Raw genomic sequence first — 16024 nt, forward strand, 5'->3', positions numbered from 1 at the left:
ATTAAGCTACCAATGAGTTTCTTCACAGAATTGGAAAAAACTGCTTTAACGTTCATATGGAACCAAAAAAGAGCCCGCATTGCCAAGTCAATCCTAAGCCAAAAGAACAAAGCTGGAGGCATCACACTACCTGACTTCAAACTATACTACAAGGCTACAGTAACCAAAACAGCATGGTACTGGTACCAAAACAGAGATATAGACCAATGGAACAGAACAGAGCCCTCAGAAATAACACCACACATCTACAGCCACCTGATCTTTGACAAACCTGACAAAAGCAATGGGGAAAGGATTCCCTATTTAATAAATGGTGTTGGGAAAACTGGCTAGCTATGTGCAGAAAACTGAAATTGGACTCCTTCCTTACAATTTATATAAAAATTATCTCAAGATGGATTAAACACTTAAGACCTAAAACCATAAAATCCCTAGAAGAAAACCTAGGCAGTACCATTCAGTACATAGCTGTAGGCAATGACTTCATGACTAAAACACCAAAAGCAAAGGCAACAAATGCCAAAATTGACAAACGGGATCTAATTAAACTAAAGAGCTTCTGCACAGCAAAAGAAACTATCATCAGAATGAACAGACAACCTCCAGAACGGGAGAAAATTTTTGCAATTTATCCATCTGACATAGGGCTAATATCCAGAATCTACAAAGAACTTAAACAAATTTACAATTAAAAAACCCCATCAAAAAGTGGGTGAGGGATATGAACAGACACTTCTCAAAAGAAGACATTTATGCGGCCAACAAACATATGAAAAAAAGCTCATCATCACTGGTCATTAGAGAAATGCAAATCAAAACCACAATGAGATACCATCTCATGCCAGTTAGAATGGCAATCATTAAAAAGTCAGGAAACAACAGATGCTGGAGAGGAGAAACAGGAACGATTTTATACTGTTGGTGGGAGTGCAAATTAGTTCAACCATTGTGGAAGTCAGGTGGCGATTCCTGAAGGATCTAGAACCAGAAATACCATTTGACCCAGGAATTCCATTACTGGGTATATACCCAAAGGATTATAAATCATTCTACTATAAGGACACATGAATATGTATGTTTTTTTGCAGCATTATTCACAATAACAAAGACTTGGAACCAACGTAAATGCCCATCAATGATAGACTGAATAAAGAAAATGTGGCACATGTATATCATGAAATACTATGCAGCCATATAAAAGGATGAGTTCATGTCCTTTGCAGGGACATGGATGAAGCTGGAAACCATCATTCTCAGCAAACTAACACAAGAACAGAAAACCAAACACCACTGTTGTCACTTATAAGTGGGAGTTGGACAAGGAGAACACGTAGACACAGGGAGGGGAACATCTCATACTGGGGCCTGTCGGGGTGGTGGGCTAGGGGAGAGATAGCATTAGGAGAAGTGCCTTATGTAGATGATTCGTTGATGGGTGCAGCAAACCACCATGTCACATGTATACCTATGTAATAAACTGGCATGTTCTGCACATGTACCCCAGAACTTAAAGTATAAAAAAAAAAAAAAAAAAAAACACCTGTTGACTGTACTCACCCTGTTTTACTATCAGATGCTCAATCTTATTCATTCTAATTACATTTTTGTATGCATTATTTGAATAAATCTATCCACTCTGCCCATCTTCCATTTTTCTTATTTATTTAATCCTAATTTCTCTTTTAAGACCAAATCCAGATGAAAACTTGGCTTATAATCTTATAACAGTTCCCTTGTTTGTCGTGAATCACATTTCAACCCAAAGGATTCCTTTTTAGCATTCCTTGCAGAGTAGATCTAGTAAAAACATATTCTCGTAGCTTGTGTTCATCTGGGAATGTCCTCATTATTGACAGGCATGTTTGCCCAGCATAGAATTCTCAGCTGACAGTTTTTTCTTTCAGCACTTTGAATATATCAATCTAATGCATTCTAACCTCCAAGGTTTCTGCTGATGATCTTTTTGAGGTTCTTTTGTATGTGACAAATTGCTTCTCCTTTTCTGCTTCAAGATTCTGTCTTTTTTTTTTCCTGACTGATTTTAACATGTCTTGGTGGATGTATTTGAGTTTATTTTGAGTTTATTGTACTTCCTGGATGTATAGATTTGTGTCTTTCACCAAATTTAGGAAGTTTTGGCTTTTCTACAAATACTCTATTTCCTTGCCTCTCTTGTATTCTTCTACATTTCCCATGTTTGTGTTGGTCAGCTTGATGGTGTCCCATAGGTCCTTTGGGTTCCGTTTATTTTTCTTAATTCTTTTTTGCTCTGATTCTCAAACTTGATAATTTCAATAGTCTTATACTTAAATTCACAGATTCTTTTTGGCATTCCCAAATCTGCTGTTGAACTCCTCTGGTGAATTCATTATTTCAATTATGGTACTCTTTAGTTTTAGAATGTCTATGTGGTTCTTTATTATAATTTCAGTCTCTTTTTTGATATTTGTAAGTTGTTTCCTTGGTTCTCTCTAGTTCTTGTATGTTTTAGCTTTTGAGTATATGTAAGACAGTTGATTTAAAGTCTTTGTTTAAGAATTGTTATGTTTGGTTTGCCTCAGGGATAAATGTCAATTTATATTTTTCCTGTGATTGGAGAACACTTCCAGTTTCTTTGTATGCTTTGTGATTTTCTTATTCCTGCTGAAACTGGGCATTTTAATATTATAATTCGGTAACTTTAGAAATCACTTTCTTATTCTTCTCTAGACTTTGCTGTTCTTAATTATTGAAGTCTTCAATCATCCATTTGTTTTTATGAATTTTTCAGACTTTTTTTGCAGTCTATATTTTTTTCTAGTCATGTGTGGTCACTGAATTCTCTCTCTTTAGTTTGTGTTCAGATAGTGTTTTCACCAGCATTTTTCCTGGAGGGTCAGGATTCAAACAACCACCACCAAAAAATAAAAAAAACTAAAAAAAAAACTAAAAAAAAATAAAAAATAAAAAAAATAAAAAAAATAAATAAATAAAACGCCTTTCCTATTATTTGCAAATTGACTGTCCTTAGCACTTTTTAAGCACTTAGCCTGGTCCATTTAGAACTTCATCTTAGTCTTCACTGCTTGCTTGCACTGAGCATAGAGATTAGCCAGAAGTAAAACGTTAGGGTCTTTTGAGGTCTTTGCCATGCCTCTTCTGTCCTGGGTATGTGCTTGGTGTTCTGAATTCCCTAACCCATTTATGCCTCGTGTTCCATTATTGGAACGCTAAGCATGTGGGAGTTATATGCTACTGCTCAAGGTCATTTCAAGGTCTGATTGCAAAAATTTAAAAAAATTGCAACCTGAGGTATAAATGGGCTATAATGTACACAGTGCTCTTGATTGCCCTCATTTCCCCCCAAAAAAGTCTCTCCTTAGCTTTTTTTTTTTTTCTTTTGGAATTCATTTGAGAATGGTATTTATCTCCTGGATTTATCTATGTTTTACAAACTATTCTTTTATTAGCTCTTTTTCCAGTTTTTATTTTGTTATAATTTGTGCAATTTTATACATTTAGATTTGTACGATTCTGTATTTTACATCCATTTTGTTTTCTTTATTTCTTTCCTTTTTTTGAGACAGAGTTTTACTCTGTTTGCCCAGGCTGGAGTACAGTGGTGTGATCTTGGCTCACTGCAACCTCTGCCTCCCAGGTTCACGTGATTCTCCTGTCTCAGCCTCCTGAGTAGCTGGGAATACAGGTGTCTGCCTCCGTGCCTGGCTAATTTTCGTATTTTTAGTAGAGACAGGGTTTCACCACGTTGGCCATGCTGGTCTTGAACTCCTGACCTCGTGATCCTCCCACCTTGGCCTACCAAAGTGCTGGGACTACAGGCGTAAGCCACCGCACCTGGCCCATTTTGTTTTCTAGTAGTGTTCAGAGAGTATTTGCTTTGTTTTCAGTTAGGCAAATACTAACATTTAATTTTGGAATGCTCTTTTTTTAGTCTGTGATTTTTTGTTTTGTTTTGTTTTGAGACCGAGTCTCACTCTGTCACCCAGGCTGGAATGCAGTGGCACAATCTTGGCTCACTGCAATCTCCACCTCCCGGGTTCAAGCGATTCTCCTCCCTCAGCCTCCCGAGTAGCAGGGAATACAGGCGTCCACAACCACGCATGGCTATTTTTTGTCTTTTTAGCAGGGATGGGGTTTCACTATGTTGGCCAGGCAGGTCTTGAACTCCAGACCTTAGGTCTCTCCCAAGCTTCAGAATCATCTCTGTAGCCTTCCACTGGACATTCTCACTTCCATGACATGAAGACATTCCAGGAGCTGCATGGCCTGCATGTGTCTTATTGTCACTCTGCACTCTCCCCTTCCTCAACACCCAACCTCCTGGTTCTAATTTCAAGACCTTCTAATGCCTCTCTGCAGGCCCTCTGGAAGTAGCCCTTCTTCTCTTCTTTGTTTAGTGAATTCCCTCTTCCACGTCTCCACTACTGCCTCTTAATATAGACAATCTACCTCTAATGCTGCTCTCCAGCGGTCTCCAATCTACTTTGGTGGCATTGCTTCCTCAGTGAAAGCTGAATTATGTTACAGAGATTCAGTTGTGTATTTCCAGTTCACCATCAACTTCTGCTATTCGCATCAATGACCTGGAGTTGGGGGAGCAGGGAGCCTATGGCCTAAAGGAAGTGTGCAAGATAATTGTGTTTATGTCATATACTGTCAGTCCTTTAGGGCTTGGGAGGAAAATATCAGCATGCCTATTTATATTTTTATCTATAAAATAACAAAATTAAACTTTCCTTATATGTGGATTGATTATATTTTATTTACTTTATAAATAAATGTAAGTAGAACTAGTAGTTGCTAAAAATTTTTACAGATTAGATGAGTGATAAATATTTGGAGAACACTAACAGGATTAAAGCCAAAAGTATTTCCTAGTCTCCCTCATCTCCCATGCCTCTGCAACCTTTATCTCATCACAGGTAAGACATGCTCTTATCCTGTTAAGCGGTTCCATTGACTTGCCACATATTTTTTCAGGTTTTTAACCTTTTCTTAAATTTTTGTTATATGTTTGCAAAGGAACTAAAGTTTTATCACTTTTGTGAAATCTAATATGTTGACATACTTTCACATGAATTTGCACAGACCACTTTTATGATCCATCTGTGTTGCACATATCTGTGGTGTGAGTCCGTTAAGTCCTATAGTAGGTATGTCTCTATATGTATGTTTCCTTGTGAGAAGATATGTTCCTCTCCTGTAATTGCAGGAAGACTCTTTATTCAAATTGGAATACTCAGAAACTAAGAAAGCTCTAGGCATATGTAGGCACTAAATATTTTTGCATTAAGTAATAAATTAATGCACCAACAGGATATTTCTTCTATGATTTTTTACCCACAATGTGTAACATAAAACAACATATGTCATAGAGGCTCTTTATAACATTTTCCATTTAATTTTCAACAATAAAAATGGTAAGGATTAGTCCCTAAACATCCTTTTTCACGTGAACTGATTCTTATCACTTCAGACTGAGCAGAACTGTGATTTTCCAGGGATCTGTGTCATTTAGGGATGTGACTGTGGGCTTCACTCAAGAGGAGTGGCAGCATCTGGACCCCGCTCAGAGGACCCTGTACAGGGATGTGATGCTGGAGAACTACAGCCACCTTGTCTCAGTAGGTAGGTAGGAATTGTTTCCCATGTAGAAGACCAGAATGCACGTCCTTTCTTATCAATAGAAACTTGCGAAACTTTTGTAAAATATAGTAATATTTAGGTTTGAGATTCAGAGATCAAGGACAATTTATCCCTTTTGGATACTAGAGAGAATGACAGAATTAAATGAAGTGTGTGTGTGTGTGTGTGTACTGTTTGGGGTATACTGTCTTCCTCCTTCAGGAAAACCCACCCAGTTTGTCCCAAGTAATACAGTTCTCATCCACAGGATATTGCATTCCTAAACCAGAAGTGATTCTCAAGTTGGAGAAAGGCGAGGAGCCATGGATATTAAAGGAAAAATTTCCAAGCCAGCGTCATCTAGGTGAGTTAGTATGTGCCAGATGGAATTTAAAGGAAGGTAGATCACAAAGGGTAGGTTCAGATAATAAGACCATTGAAATGTTCTTCAGGAATCATGTTTTAGAGGCTCTAGAACTTTGGAACTAACATGTTGACATGACCCAAATATCCAGTGACTCTGAATCACCCAGCATCTCCCAATATCACTTCCATACACACATCTTGTTTTTTTTTTTTTTAATTGTGGTATAAATTATGTGGTTAAGCCAAAGATTAATAAAATATATATATTTGTGTGTGTGTGTGTGTGTGTGTGTGTGTATATATAAACACTCATGTATCCATCACTGAGATGAATATATAGAGTGATTTTTCAACACCCCCGGAAAGCTCCCTGGTGTACTTTTCCCGGTAAAGAGCATCCCTCCTTCTTTAAAATATTAAACATATTTTTCTATACATGCTTTTTTGAGTTGCTCATTCTTTAGCTTTTTATCATATTTATCATTTTTTTTACAGAATTATTTTACAATAGCCTGGGCCCAGTGGTTCATGCCTATAATTCCAGGACTTTGGGAGGCTGAGGTGCGAGGAACACTTGAGCCCAGGAATTTGAGGCCAGCTTGGGCAAAATAGGAAGACCCCATCTCTATGAAAACTTAAAAAATTAGCCAGGCATGGTGGCACACACCTGTGGTCTCATGCCTGGCTAATTTTTGTGATCTCAGCTCCTGGAGAGCTGAGGTGAGAGTCTTGTTTTAGCCTGGGAAGAGGCTACAGTTAACTGTGTTTGTGCCATTGCAATGCAGTCTTGGTGACAGGGCAAGATTCTGTCTCTAAAAAATAAAAAGCAGTTAAAATTAAAATTAAACGTTCAACCAGTAAGGATTTCAGCGTGAAGCCTGAAAATATTTGTGTTTGGAAAAGCTCTCCAGGTAATATTGATAAACATTATTTGTTAAACACCACTGATTTAAATATCTAGGGCACTAAGAAAAAATCATAGGCAAAGTAATGGCTGCCAGGAACATAGTTGGTGAGCAAAATCAGAACCGCATGAAATATTTTAAAAATCAGTGTTTAACAAAGAATATTGTTATAGCAATCCAGCTGTTTGTGCTTAAATGAATTATACAAACAGTTCTTTCATGTTTTTTAGTGAATGAACCTGGAAAATTTGGGAAGGCAAACTTTTAAAAACACTGTTAGAGTACAATCTGACAATGAAAAAACAATCAGTATGAGATTATGATGGGAATGAGCAATTTATGAGGGACAAACAGTTGAACCTACCTAGAGTGAAATATATTCATTCTAGACTCGTAAAAGAATGGCTTGGTTCTAATCTGAATCTAAATGTAAAGATATGTTTACTTCAGTGACACCTTGTTAAAAAAAAAAGTGTGTGTTCTTGGGACATTGGAATCAGTATAGTATAGTACAGTTGATGGAATAAAGGGCAAATCCCGTAGCCAGAATAGAACCATAAACCTGATCCTGTGACAAGGATGGCTTGTTCACTCATTGATTTCACTCTTATTGTTGCATACTTTTATTCCTAGTGAATCAGAGCTAGAACAACAATTGAGCCAGGTGAAGTGCTTCATGCCTGTAATCCCAGCACTTTGGAAGGCCAATGTGGATGAATTGCTTGAAGCCAGTAGTTCGAGACCAGCCTGGCTAACATGGCAAAATCCTGTGTCTACTAAAAACATAAAAACTAGCTGAACATGGTTGTGTACATCTGTAGTCCCAGCTACTTGGGAGGTTGAGGCATGAGAATCGCTTGAACCCAGGAAGCAGAGGTTGTAGTGAGCTGAGATCATGTCACTACACTCCAGCCTGGGTGACAGAGCAAGACTCTGTCTCAAAAACACCACCACCACCACCAACCAACAACAACAAAACCACACAGAATTGGAGCCTGGATTACAGGACTATCTATGAATTAGAACTTTTAGAAATTCAGCTTGTTGCTGCTGTGTTGAATTAAAAAGAGATATAAGACTGGAAGTGTGCACATTGTTGTCATAATGTAGGTATGAGGAGGTAATGGCCTAAACTGAGCCATGCCTTCAAATATAATGCTAACTTTATTTCTCTTACATATCGTTGTCAACTAATCTTTCTTGTCACTCTATATTTCAGAAATAATTAATACCAGTAGAAACTATTCAAGAATGAAGTTCAATGAGTTTAACAAAGGTGGAAAATGTTTGTGTGGTGAAAAGCATGAAATAATTCATTCTGAAGAGGAACCTTATGAATATAATACAAATGGGAACAGCTTCTGGCTGAATGAAGACCTCATTTGGCATCAGAAAATTAAAAATTGGGAGCAACCTTTTGAATACAATGAATGTGGGAAAGCTTTCCCTGAGAATTCATTCTTCCTTGTACATAAGAGAGGTTACACAGGACAGAAAACCTGCAAATATACTGAACATGGGAAAACCTGTGATATGTCATTTTTCATTACCCATCAGCAAACGCATCCAAGAGAAAACCACTATGAATGTAATCAATGTGGAGAAAACATCTTTGAGGAATCGATTCTCCTTGAACATCAGAGTGTTTACCCATTCAGCCAGAAGTTAAATCTCACTCCAATTCAGAGAACCCACTCAGTTAACAATATTATTGAATATAATGAGTGTGGAACCTTTTTCAGTGAAAAATTAGTCCTTCATTTACAACAGAGAACACATACAGGAGAAAAACCTTATGAATGTCATGAATGTGGAAAAACCTTCACCCAGAAGTCAGCCCATACAAGACATCAGAGAACACACACAGGGGGAAAACACTATGAATGTCACGAATGTGGGAAGACCTTTTATAAGAATTCAGACCTCATTAAACATCAAAGAATTCATACAGGGGAGAGACCTTATAGATGTCATGAATGTGGGAAATCCTTCAGTGAAAAGTCAACCCTTACTCAACATCAGAGAACACACACAGGCGAGAAACCATATGAATGTCATGAATGTGGGAAAACCTTTTCATTTAAGTCAGTCCTTACTGTGCATCAGAAGACACACACAGGGGAGAAGCCCTATGAATGCTATGCATGTGGGAAAGCCTTTCTCAGAAAATCAGACCTCATTAAACATCAAAGAATTCACACAGGTGAAAAACCTTATGAATGTAATGCATGTGGGAAATCATTTTCTGAGAAGTCAACCCTTACTAAACATCTAAGAACTCACACAGGTGAGAAACCTTATGAATGTATTCAGTGTGGAAAATTTTTCTGCTACTACTCCGGTTTCACAGAACATCTGAGAAGACACACAGGGGAGAAACCTTTTGGATGTAATGAATGTGGGAAAACCTTCCGTCAGAAGTCAGCCCTAATTGTTCACCAGAGAACTCATATAAGACAGAAACCCTATGGATGTAATGAATGTGGAAAATCATTCTGTGTGAAGTCAAAACTCATTGCACATCATAGAACACACACAGGGGAGAAACCCTATGCATGTAATGTTTGTGGAAAATCATTCTATGTTAAGTCAAAACTAACTGTACATCAGAGAACACACTTGGGGAGAAACCCTATAAATGTAGTAAGTGAGGGAAATTACTCTGGGTGAAGTCAGAACTTTGTGGAACACAGAACATAAAGGGTGAGAGAAATCGGTTAATATAATGATAATGAGAACACCTTTGGCCTGAAGTCAGTTCTCACAGTATTGAGAGAACTTAGAGAAAAAAAACAATATGAAGATACGGAATGCAGGAAAACATTATTCTGGACTTTGGACCATACATTATGTTATAAAACTAAAAGTGGAAAAAACTTACTGGTGAATGAATGTAGGAAACATTTTGCCCAGTGCCACTCCTCATTAAACATCAGAGAATTCACATGGTGTGAAGCCTGTGTCAGCATTCCTAGGTTGAGAAGGGATGCATTTTTCTGCTACTACTACAGTTTCACAGAATATTTGAGAAGACACACGGGAGAAACCGTTGGGGTGTAATGAATGTGGAAAAACCTTTCGTCAGAAGTCAGCCCTAATTTTTCACCACAGGACTCGTATAAGACAGAAACCCTACGGATGTAATGAATGTGGAAAATCATTCTGTGTGAAGTCAAGAGGCCAGAGAAAATGCACAAACTATAGGAAACTATAGGAAAGCATTTACTATGAGGTCATATTTTATGGAGTATGTGTAATAAGAAGTAGCTTCTCAATGAACATCAGATAGTAGAGAAAGTATTTTTTAACTTTATCTAATGCGTGGGCGTTTTAAGTTAAAATCTAAATTTAATATAGAACAGAGGTGTTGAATTGCAGTATGTCTAGCAGCTTAAGAAAATGTGGAAAAAAGATTTGTATTGAGAAATAGCATTTTACTTTGTTAATATGGTTTAGTTCATTTTCAAGACTGCTGTTTTCTAAGAGACTTGAAAATATGTCATTCGAGCCAATGGCTATAAGTAGTTCAAAGGTTTATTGCTTAGCCATGTGCAAAATAAGGGGATCCACAAACAAGAATGCTGTTGTATGTCCAGGAAGAAAGAGACCCTCAATATAGGGCCATAGTACAGGAGCCCACCAGCAGGATTTTTGAATAATCCTTGGGCAGACTAAATTTAGACGACCCGTCTCAGAATGGTGGATCAAAGGGGCAAGTCAATTTGCCTTGCATGCAACTTATGAGGATTAGTAGAAGAGAGTGGGTCCAGATTTCTGGTGGTTTCTGCCCTGGCAGATGTCTAACACATAAGCCAGGACATTCTGCTGTGAGTGACTTATTGTACCCAACTCTATTTCCATACTGAAACATGTTTTTCATAGGTGATAAAACTTTTAAAAAATGTGTATATAGATATAACTTAGATATGGAGCTTTCAAAAAGCACAAATAGGATGGGCATGGTGGCTCGTGCCTGTAATCCCAGTACTTTGGGAGGCTGAGGTGGGCAAATCACCTGAGGTCAGGAGTTCCAGACCAGCCTGACCAACATGAAACCCTGTCTCTACTAAAAATACAAAAATTAGCCAGGCATGGTGGTACACACCTGTAATCCTGGCTACTAAAGAGGCTGAGGTGGGAGGATCACTTGAACCTGGGAGGTGGAGGTTTCAGTGAGCTGAGATCATGCCACTGCACTCCAGCCTGAGCAACAGAGATTAAAAAAAAAAAAAAAAAAAAGCAAAAATAGATTTTGCTATTGGGTAAGGTATAGTAGTTGGCAGCAGAATGGACCGATTGAGGACAACTATAAAATTACAGAAAATATTTAAATGCAAATTTTTGCTATAGAAGCAAAGAAGACTAAAGGGACAAAATTCTAGAGAGTGGTAAAAAGAATGCAGCTCTGGGGGCCCTTTCCACTTCTGACTATAGGGAAGAACCTGAATACTGAACTTGGTTCAGGCAGAGGGCCATAACCTGGGGGTCAGGGGAAGGCATGGGGGGACCAGAAACCGAGAGAACAATCAAGACTGCAGTGTAAAGAATGAATACATTAGGGGCTTCAAACACATATAATTTCTCAAATTTCCAGATGTCTCATGCTGCATAGGGCAGGAATCTGAAAAGCTAATTTGAGAAGATAATAAGGATTTTTGTTTTGTTTTGCATTTGGCAGTATGAAGGAGAAATGATTAAAACTTAGGAAGTGCCAGTGGGTTGGTCCTTTGCTTAACATGCCATCAGTAAAAGCCCTGGAAACAAGGTCATACTAGAGATTGATTGTGCTTGTCACAACTGCAAATAGTACCTGAGTGGAATATTAAAAAACTTGCTTAGAAAGAAAACTCTAGGAACAGATGGCTTTGCTGAACTTATTCCAAATTTTTAAAAGTAATACCAGGCTTTTATAAACTTTTCTAGAAGAAAAAAGATGGAACTTTTCCATTCAGTTTTTGAGGCCAGTACAACTTTGGTAACAAAACCTTTAAAAAAAAAACAAAAACAAAAACATAAAGCTATAGACCAAAGTCTCATAGATTTAGATGCAAAATCCTAAAATTGATAAAAATGTCTAGCCATATCCATAAACTATATCATCACCAAGAGATGTTTATTAGGGCAATCAAAAGATGATTTATTTTTTTTTTTTTAATGTGGCCTTCCATTCCTCTTTCTTTTGATTCCCCTCTTTGAGTTTTCATGTGCCTCTCCTGACTTCCTTCCCCAGAGTGGAGGAGTTAGACTTGCCTCGTGGGATGAGAGGAGTTGTGGCCTTGTTCCTGCTGGCACCAAGAGGGCTGATGGTGAGGTGTGGAAGGGATGGGGAAAAGATAGGCAGCATTGTTGAGAGATTGGTAACATTGAGCAAATATGTTGAGAATGATGACAGCAAGGTTTCTCCATTAGAGAAGGTATTTATAAAAATAGGAATGAGGAGAGCTAGAAAACCTGGAGTATGACATTAGAATAGAACTCATATCTTTTAAATATATAGGAACAAATAGAGAAATTGTTGTGTGTGCACATATGCATATATTTTGTGATTCATTCTACTGAGAGGACCTAAACACAGTGACACCTCAGTAATAGTAAGCACACCAACTGCCAAGTTACTAGTTCCTAAATACTATCCACAAAAAAAAAGGGGACCAGAGATGATTCCTAGTCAGAGTTTGTGAGAAATACAAGATGAACCTGAATCATCTCATGTACCTAACAGTAAGAAAATACTCTGGCTGGTCGCAGTGTCTCATGCCTGTAATTCTAGCATGTTAGAAGGTCAAGGTGGGTGGGTTGCTTGAGCCCAGGAGTTTGAGACCAGCCTGGGCAACATGGCACAACTGTCTCTACAAAAAATACAAAAATTAGCCAGGCATGGTGGCATGCACCTGTAGTCCGAGGTACTCAGGAGGCAGAGAGGTGAGAAGATCACTTGATCTTGGGAGACTGAGGCTGCTTTTAGCTGTGATCGTGCCACTGCACTCTAGCCTGAAGACAGAGTGAGATCCTGTCTCAGGAAAAAAGGGGAAAAAAAAGTTGTCATTCAGCAGGTTAATGGATACACTGTGGAACATCCAGAAAACATTCTTCAAAGAAATAGAAAACACAATCCTAAAATTTATATGGGAACCACAAAAGACCTAGAATAGTCAGAGCTATCCTGCACAAAAAGAATCAAATTGGAGAAATCGTATTACTTGACTTCAAATTATTCAACAGAGCTACAGCAACCAAAACAGCATGCTACTGGCATAAAAACAGACACATAGGAACAGAATAGACAACCCAGAAACAAATTCATACATCTATGGTGGACTCACTTTTGACAAAGGTATGAAGAACATGCATTGGGGAAAGGATAGTGTCTTTAATAAATGGTGCTGTGAAAACTGAGTATCCATATGCAGAAGAATGAAACTAGACCCCCATCTCTTATCATATACAAAAATCAAAATTAATTGAAAAGTTAAATCTAAGACCTCAAACTATGAAACAGCTAAAAGAAAACATTGGGGAACCTCTCCAGGACATTGGAGTGGGCAAAGATTTCTTGTGTAATACCTGACAACCAAAGCAAAAGTGGACAAATGGGATTACATCAAGTTAAAAAGCTTCTGCGTTGCAAAGGAAACAACAAAGTGAAGAGACAACCCACAGAATGGGAGAGAATATTTGCAAACTATCCATCTGTATTAGGCTTTTCTTGAAATACTATAAAAAAATACTTGAGGCTGGGCGTGGTGGCTCATGCCTGTAATCCCAGCACTTTGGGAGGCCAAGGTGGGCAGATCACGAAGTCAGGAGATTGAGACCATCCTGGCCAACATGGTGGCAGGCGCCTGTAGTCCCAGCTACTCGGGAGGCTGAGGCAAGAGAATGGCGTGAACCTGGGAGGCGGAGCTTGCCGTGAGCCGAGATCGCGCCAGTACACTCCAGCCTGGAGGCAGAGCGAGACTCCGTCTCAAAAAAAACAAAAAAAACAAAAAAAACAAAAAAAAAAAAACTCGAGACTGGGTCATTTATAAAGAAGAGGTTTAGTTGGCTCACAGTTTTGCAAGCTGTACAGGAAGCATGGTGCTAACATCTTATCAGCTTGTAGGGATGTGTCAGGAAGTTTCCAACCACGATGGAAGGCAAAAGGGGAGTAAGGATCTCACATGGCAGGAGCAGGGGCAAAGAGAGGGGGAGGGAGGTGCCACACACACTTAACCAGATCTTATGAGTACTCAGATTTTGTGAGTGGTGCTTGAGGTCATGGATACCCCATTTACCCTGATGTGTTTATACACATTTGATACCTGTATTAAAATATGTACCCCATAAACATACACCTACTTTGTACCCACAAAAATTTAAAAATAAAGTTTATTTCAATGTTTAAAGACTTGTTATTAAAATAACAGCAGTTTCAATAAATTTAATATTTAAATAAATCTCCCAATATTCTTAACACTGGAAGAAGTTTTCCAAAATGTATATGGCAGAAACATGGGCCTTGATGTGAGGACAGCATCAATTAATGAGGGATCCTCCCCCTTGAACAAAACAGCTTCCTCCAAGACCCACCTTTAATGCTGAGCATTACCTCTCAAAATGAAATTTGGGCAGTGACTAATATCCAAACTATATCAACATCTGGCAAGATGTTCACAACCAGAATATATAAAGAGCTATAACAATTCTATAGAAAAAAAAAATCTGATTTAAAACTGGGCAAAAATCTGAATAGACATTTCTCAAAAGAAGACATGCAAATGGCAAACAGGCATATGAAAAGGTACTCAACATCACTGATCCATTAGAGAAATGCAAATCAAAACTACAATGAGATATCATCTCACCCCAGTTAAAATGTCTTCTGTGCAAAAGACAGGTAATAACAAATGAGGAAGAGGATGTGGAGAAAAGGGAACCCTTGTGCACTGCACTATGGAAATGTATATTAGTACAACCACTTTGGAGAACAGTTTGGAGGTACCTCAAAAACTAAAAATAGAGCTGCCATACAATCCCGTAATTCCACTGGTAGTTATATACCCTAAAGAAAGGAAATCAGTATATTGAAGATATATCTGCATCATGTTTACTGTAGCACTACTCACAATAGCCAAGATTTGGAAGCAACCTAAATGTCTATCAGCAGATGAATGGATAAATAAAATATGGTGCATACACACAATGGAGTAGTATTCAACCATAAGAAAGAATGAGATCCTGTCATTTGCAACATTATAGATGGAACTAGAGATGATTAAGTGAAATGAACCAGGCACAGCAAGACAGACATCACATGTTCTGACTTACTTGTTGGAGCTAAAGATGAAAACAACTGAACTTATAGAGAGTAGAAGGATGGTTACCAGAGGCTGAGAAAGGTAGTGGGGGTGTGGTGAGGGGGAAGTGGGGAATGTTAATGGGCACAAAAAGTAGCATGACTAAGACCTAGTATTTGATAGGACAAGGTTACTACAGTCAATAGTAATTGTACATTTTAAAGGTATAATTGAATTTTTTGTAACACAAAGGATAAATGCTTGAGGTTATGGATATCCCATTTACCCTGATGTGATTATTAGAAATTGCATGCCTATATCAAAATAAATCACGTGCCCCATATATATATACACCTAGTATGTACCCACAAAAATTAAAAATAAAGTAAAATTTCAATGATTAGGAAGACCATTATCAGTTTTCTTTAAATGTTTCTATAAATTTAACACAATTTCAATAAAGCTCCCAATATTTATCCTTAGTACTGGAAAAATTTTTCCAAAATGTGTATAGCAGAAATAGGGCCAAAATAGTCAAGAAAACTATTTTTGAGATGTCAGTTTTCCTCAAATTGTTCTATTAATTAAACACCACCTGAACTAAAATTTGACAAGTGGATTATAAATTTATGTGGACATTCAGAACAATTGTGGATACGTGAGTCCAGAATCACAGCCATAAACCATGAGGTGCTTGGGAGATTTTCAGAAAATGTGCTAATGAAATCCAAGGGAAAAGACACATATTCAAAAAGTGGTGTTACCTTTGACTCCCCAAAGCGTATATAAATCCTCAACTCATCATAGATCTAAATATAGGAACTCAAACTTAAAACTTGTAGAAGAAAACGT

The 16024-nt window shown here is 37.9% G+C and overlaps 1 protein-coding gene across 4 annotated transcripts in view; it reads left to right on the plus strand.

Moving 5' to 3' along the window:
* ZNF37A (zinc finger protein 37A) overlaps positions 1–12422 on the plus strand; it is a 33189-nt gene extending 20767 nt beyond the window's left edge. For 3 of the 4 annotated variants that reach the window (XM_030941150.1, XM_030941149.1, XM_030941148.1), the window contains 3 exons: positions 5502–5628; positions 5894–5989; positions 8116–12422. In XM_030941150.1, coding sequence (XP_030797010.1) covers positions 5502–5628; positions 5894–5989; positions 8116–9566 — 1674 coding nt within the window. In that variant the 3' untranslated portion in view covers positions 9567–12422. The remainder of the gene's footprint in view (positions 1–5501; positions 5629–5893; positions 5990–8115) is intronic. The other variant, XM_030941151.1, reaches the window with a different exon arrangement.
* Positions 12423–16024: the final 3602 nt, after the last annotated feature.

The sequence above is a fragment of the Rhinopithecus roxellana genome, chromosome 11 (genome assembly GCF_007565055.1).
Source record: "Rhinopithecus roxellana isolate Shanxi Qingling chromosome 11, ASM756505v1, whole genome shotgun sequence".
Lineage (NCBI taxonomy): Eukaryota > Metazoa > Chordata > Mammalia > Primates > Cercopithecidae > Rhinopithecus > Rhinopithecus roxellana.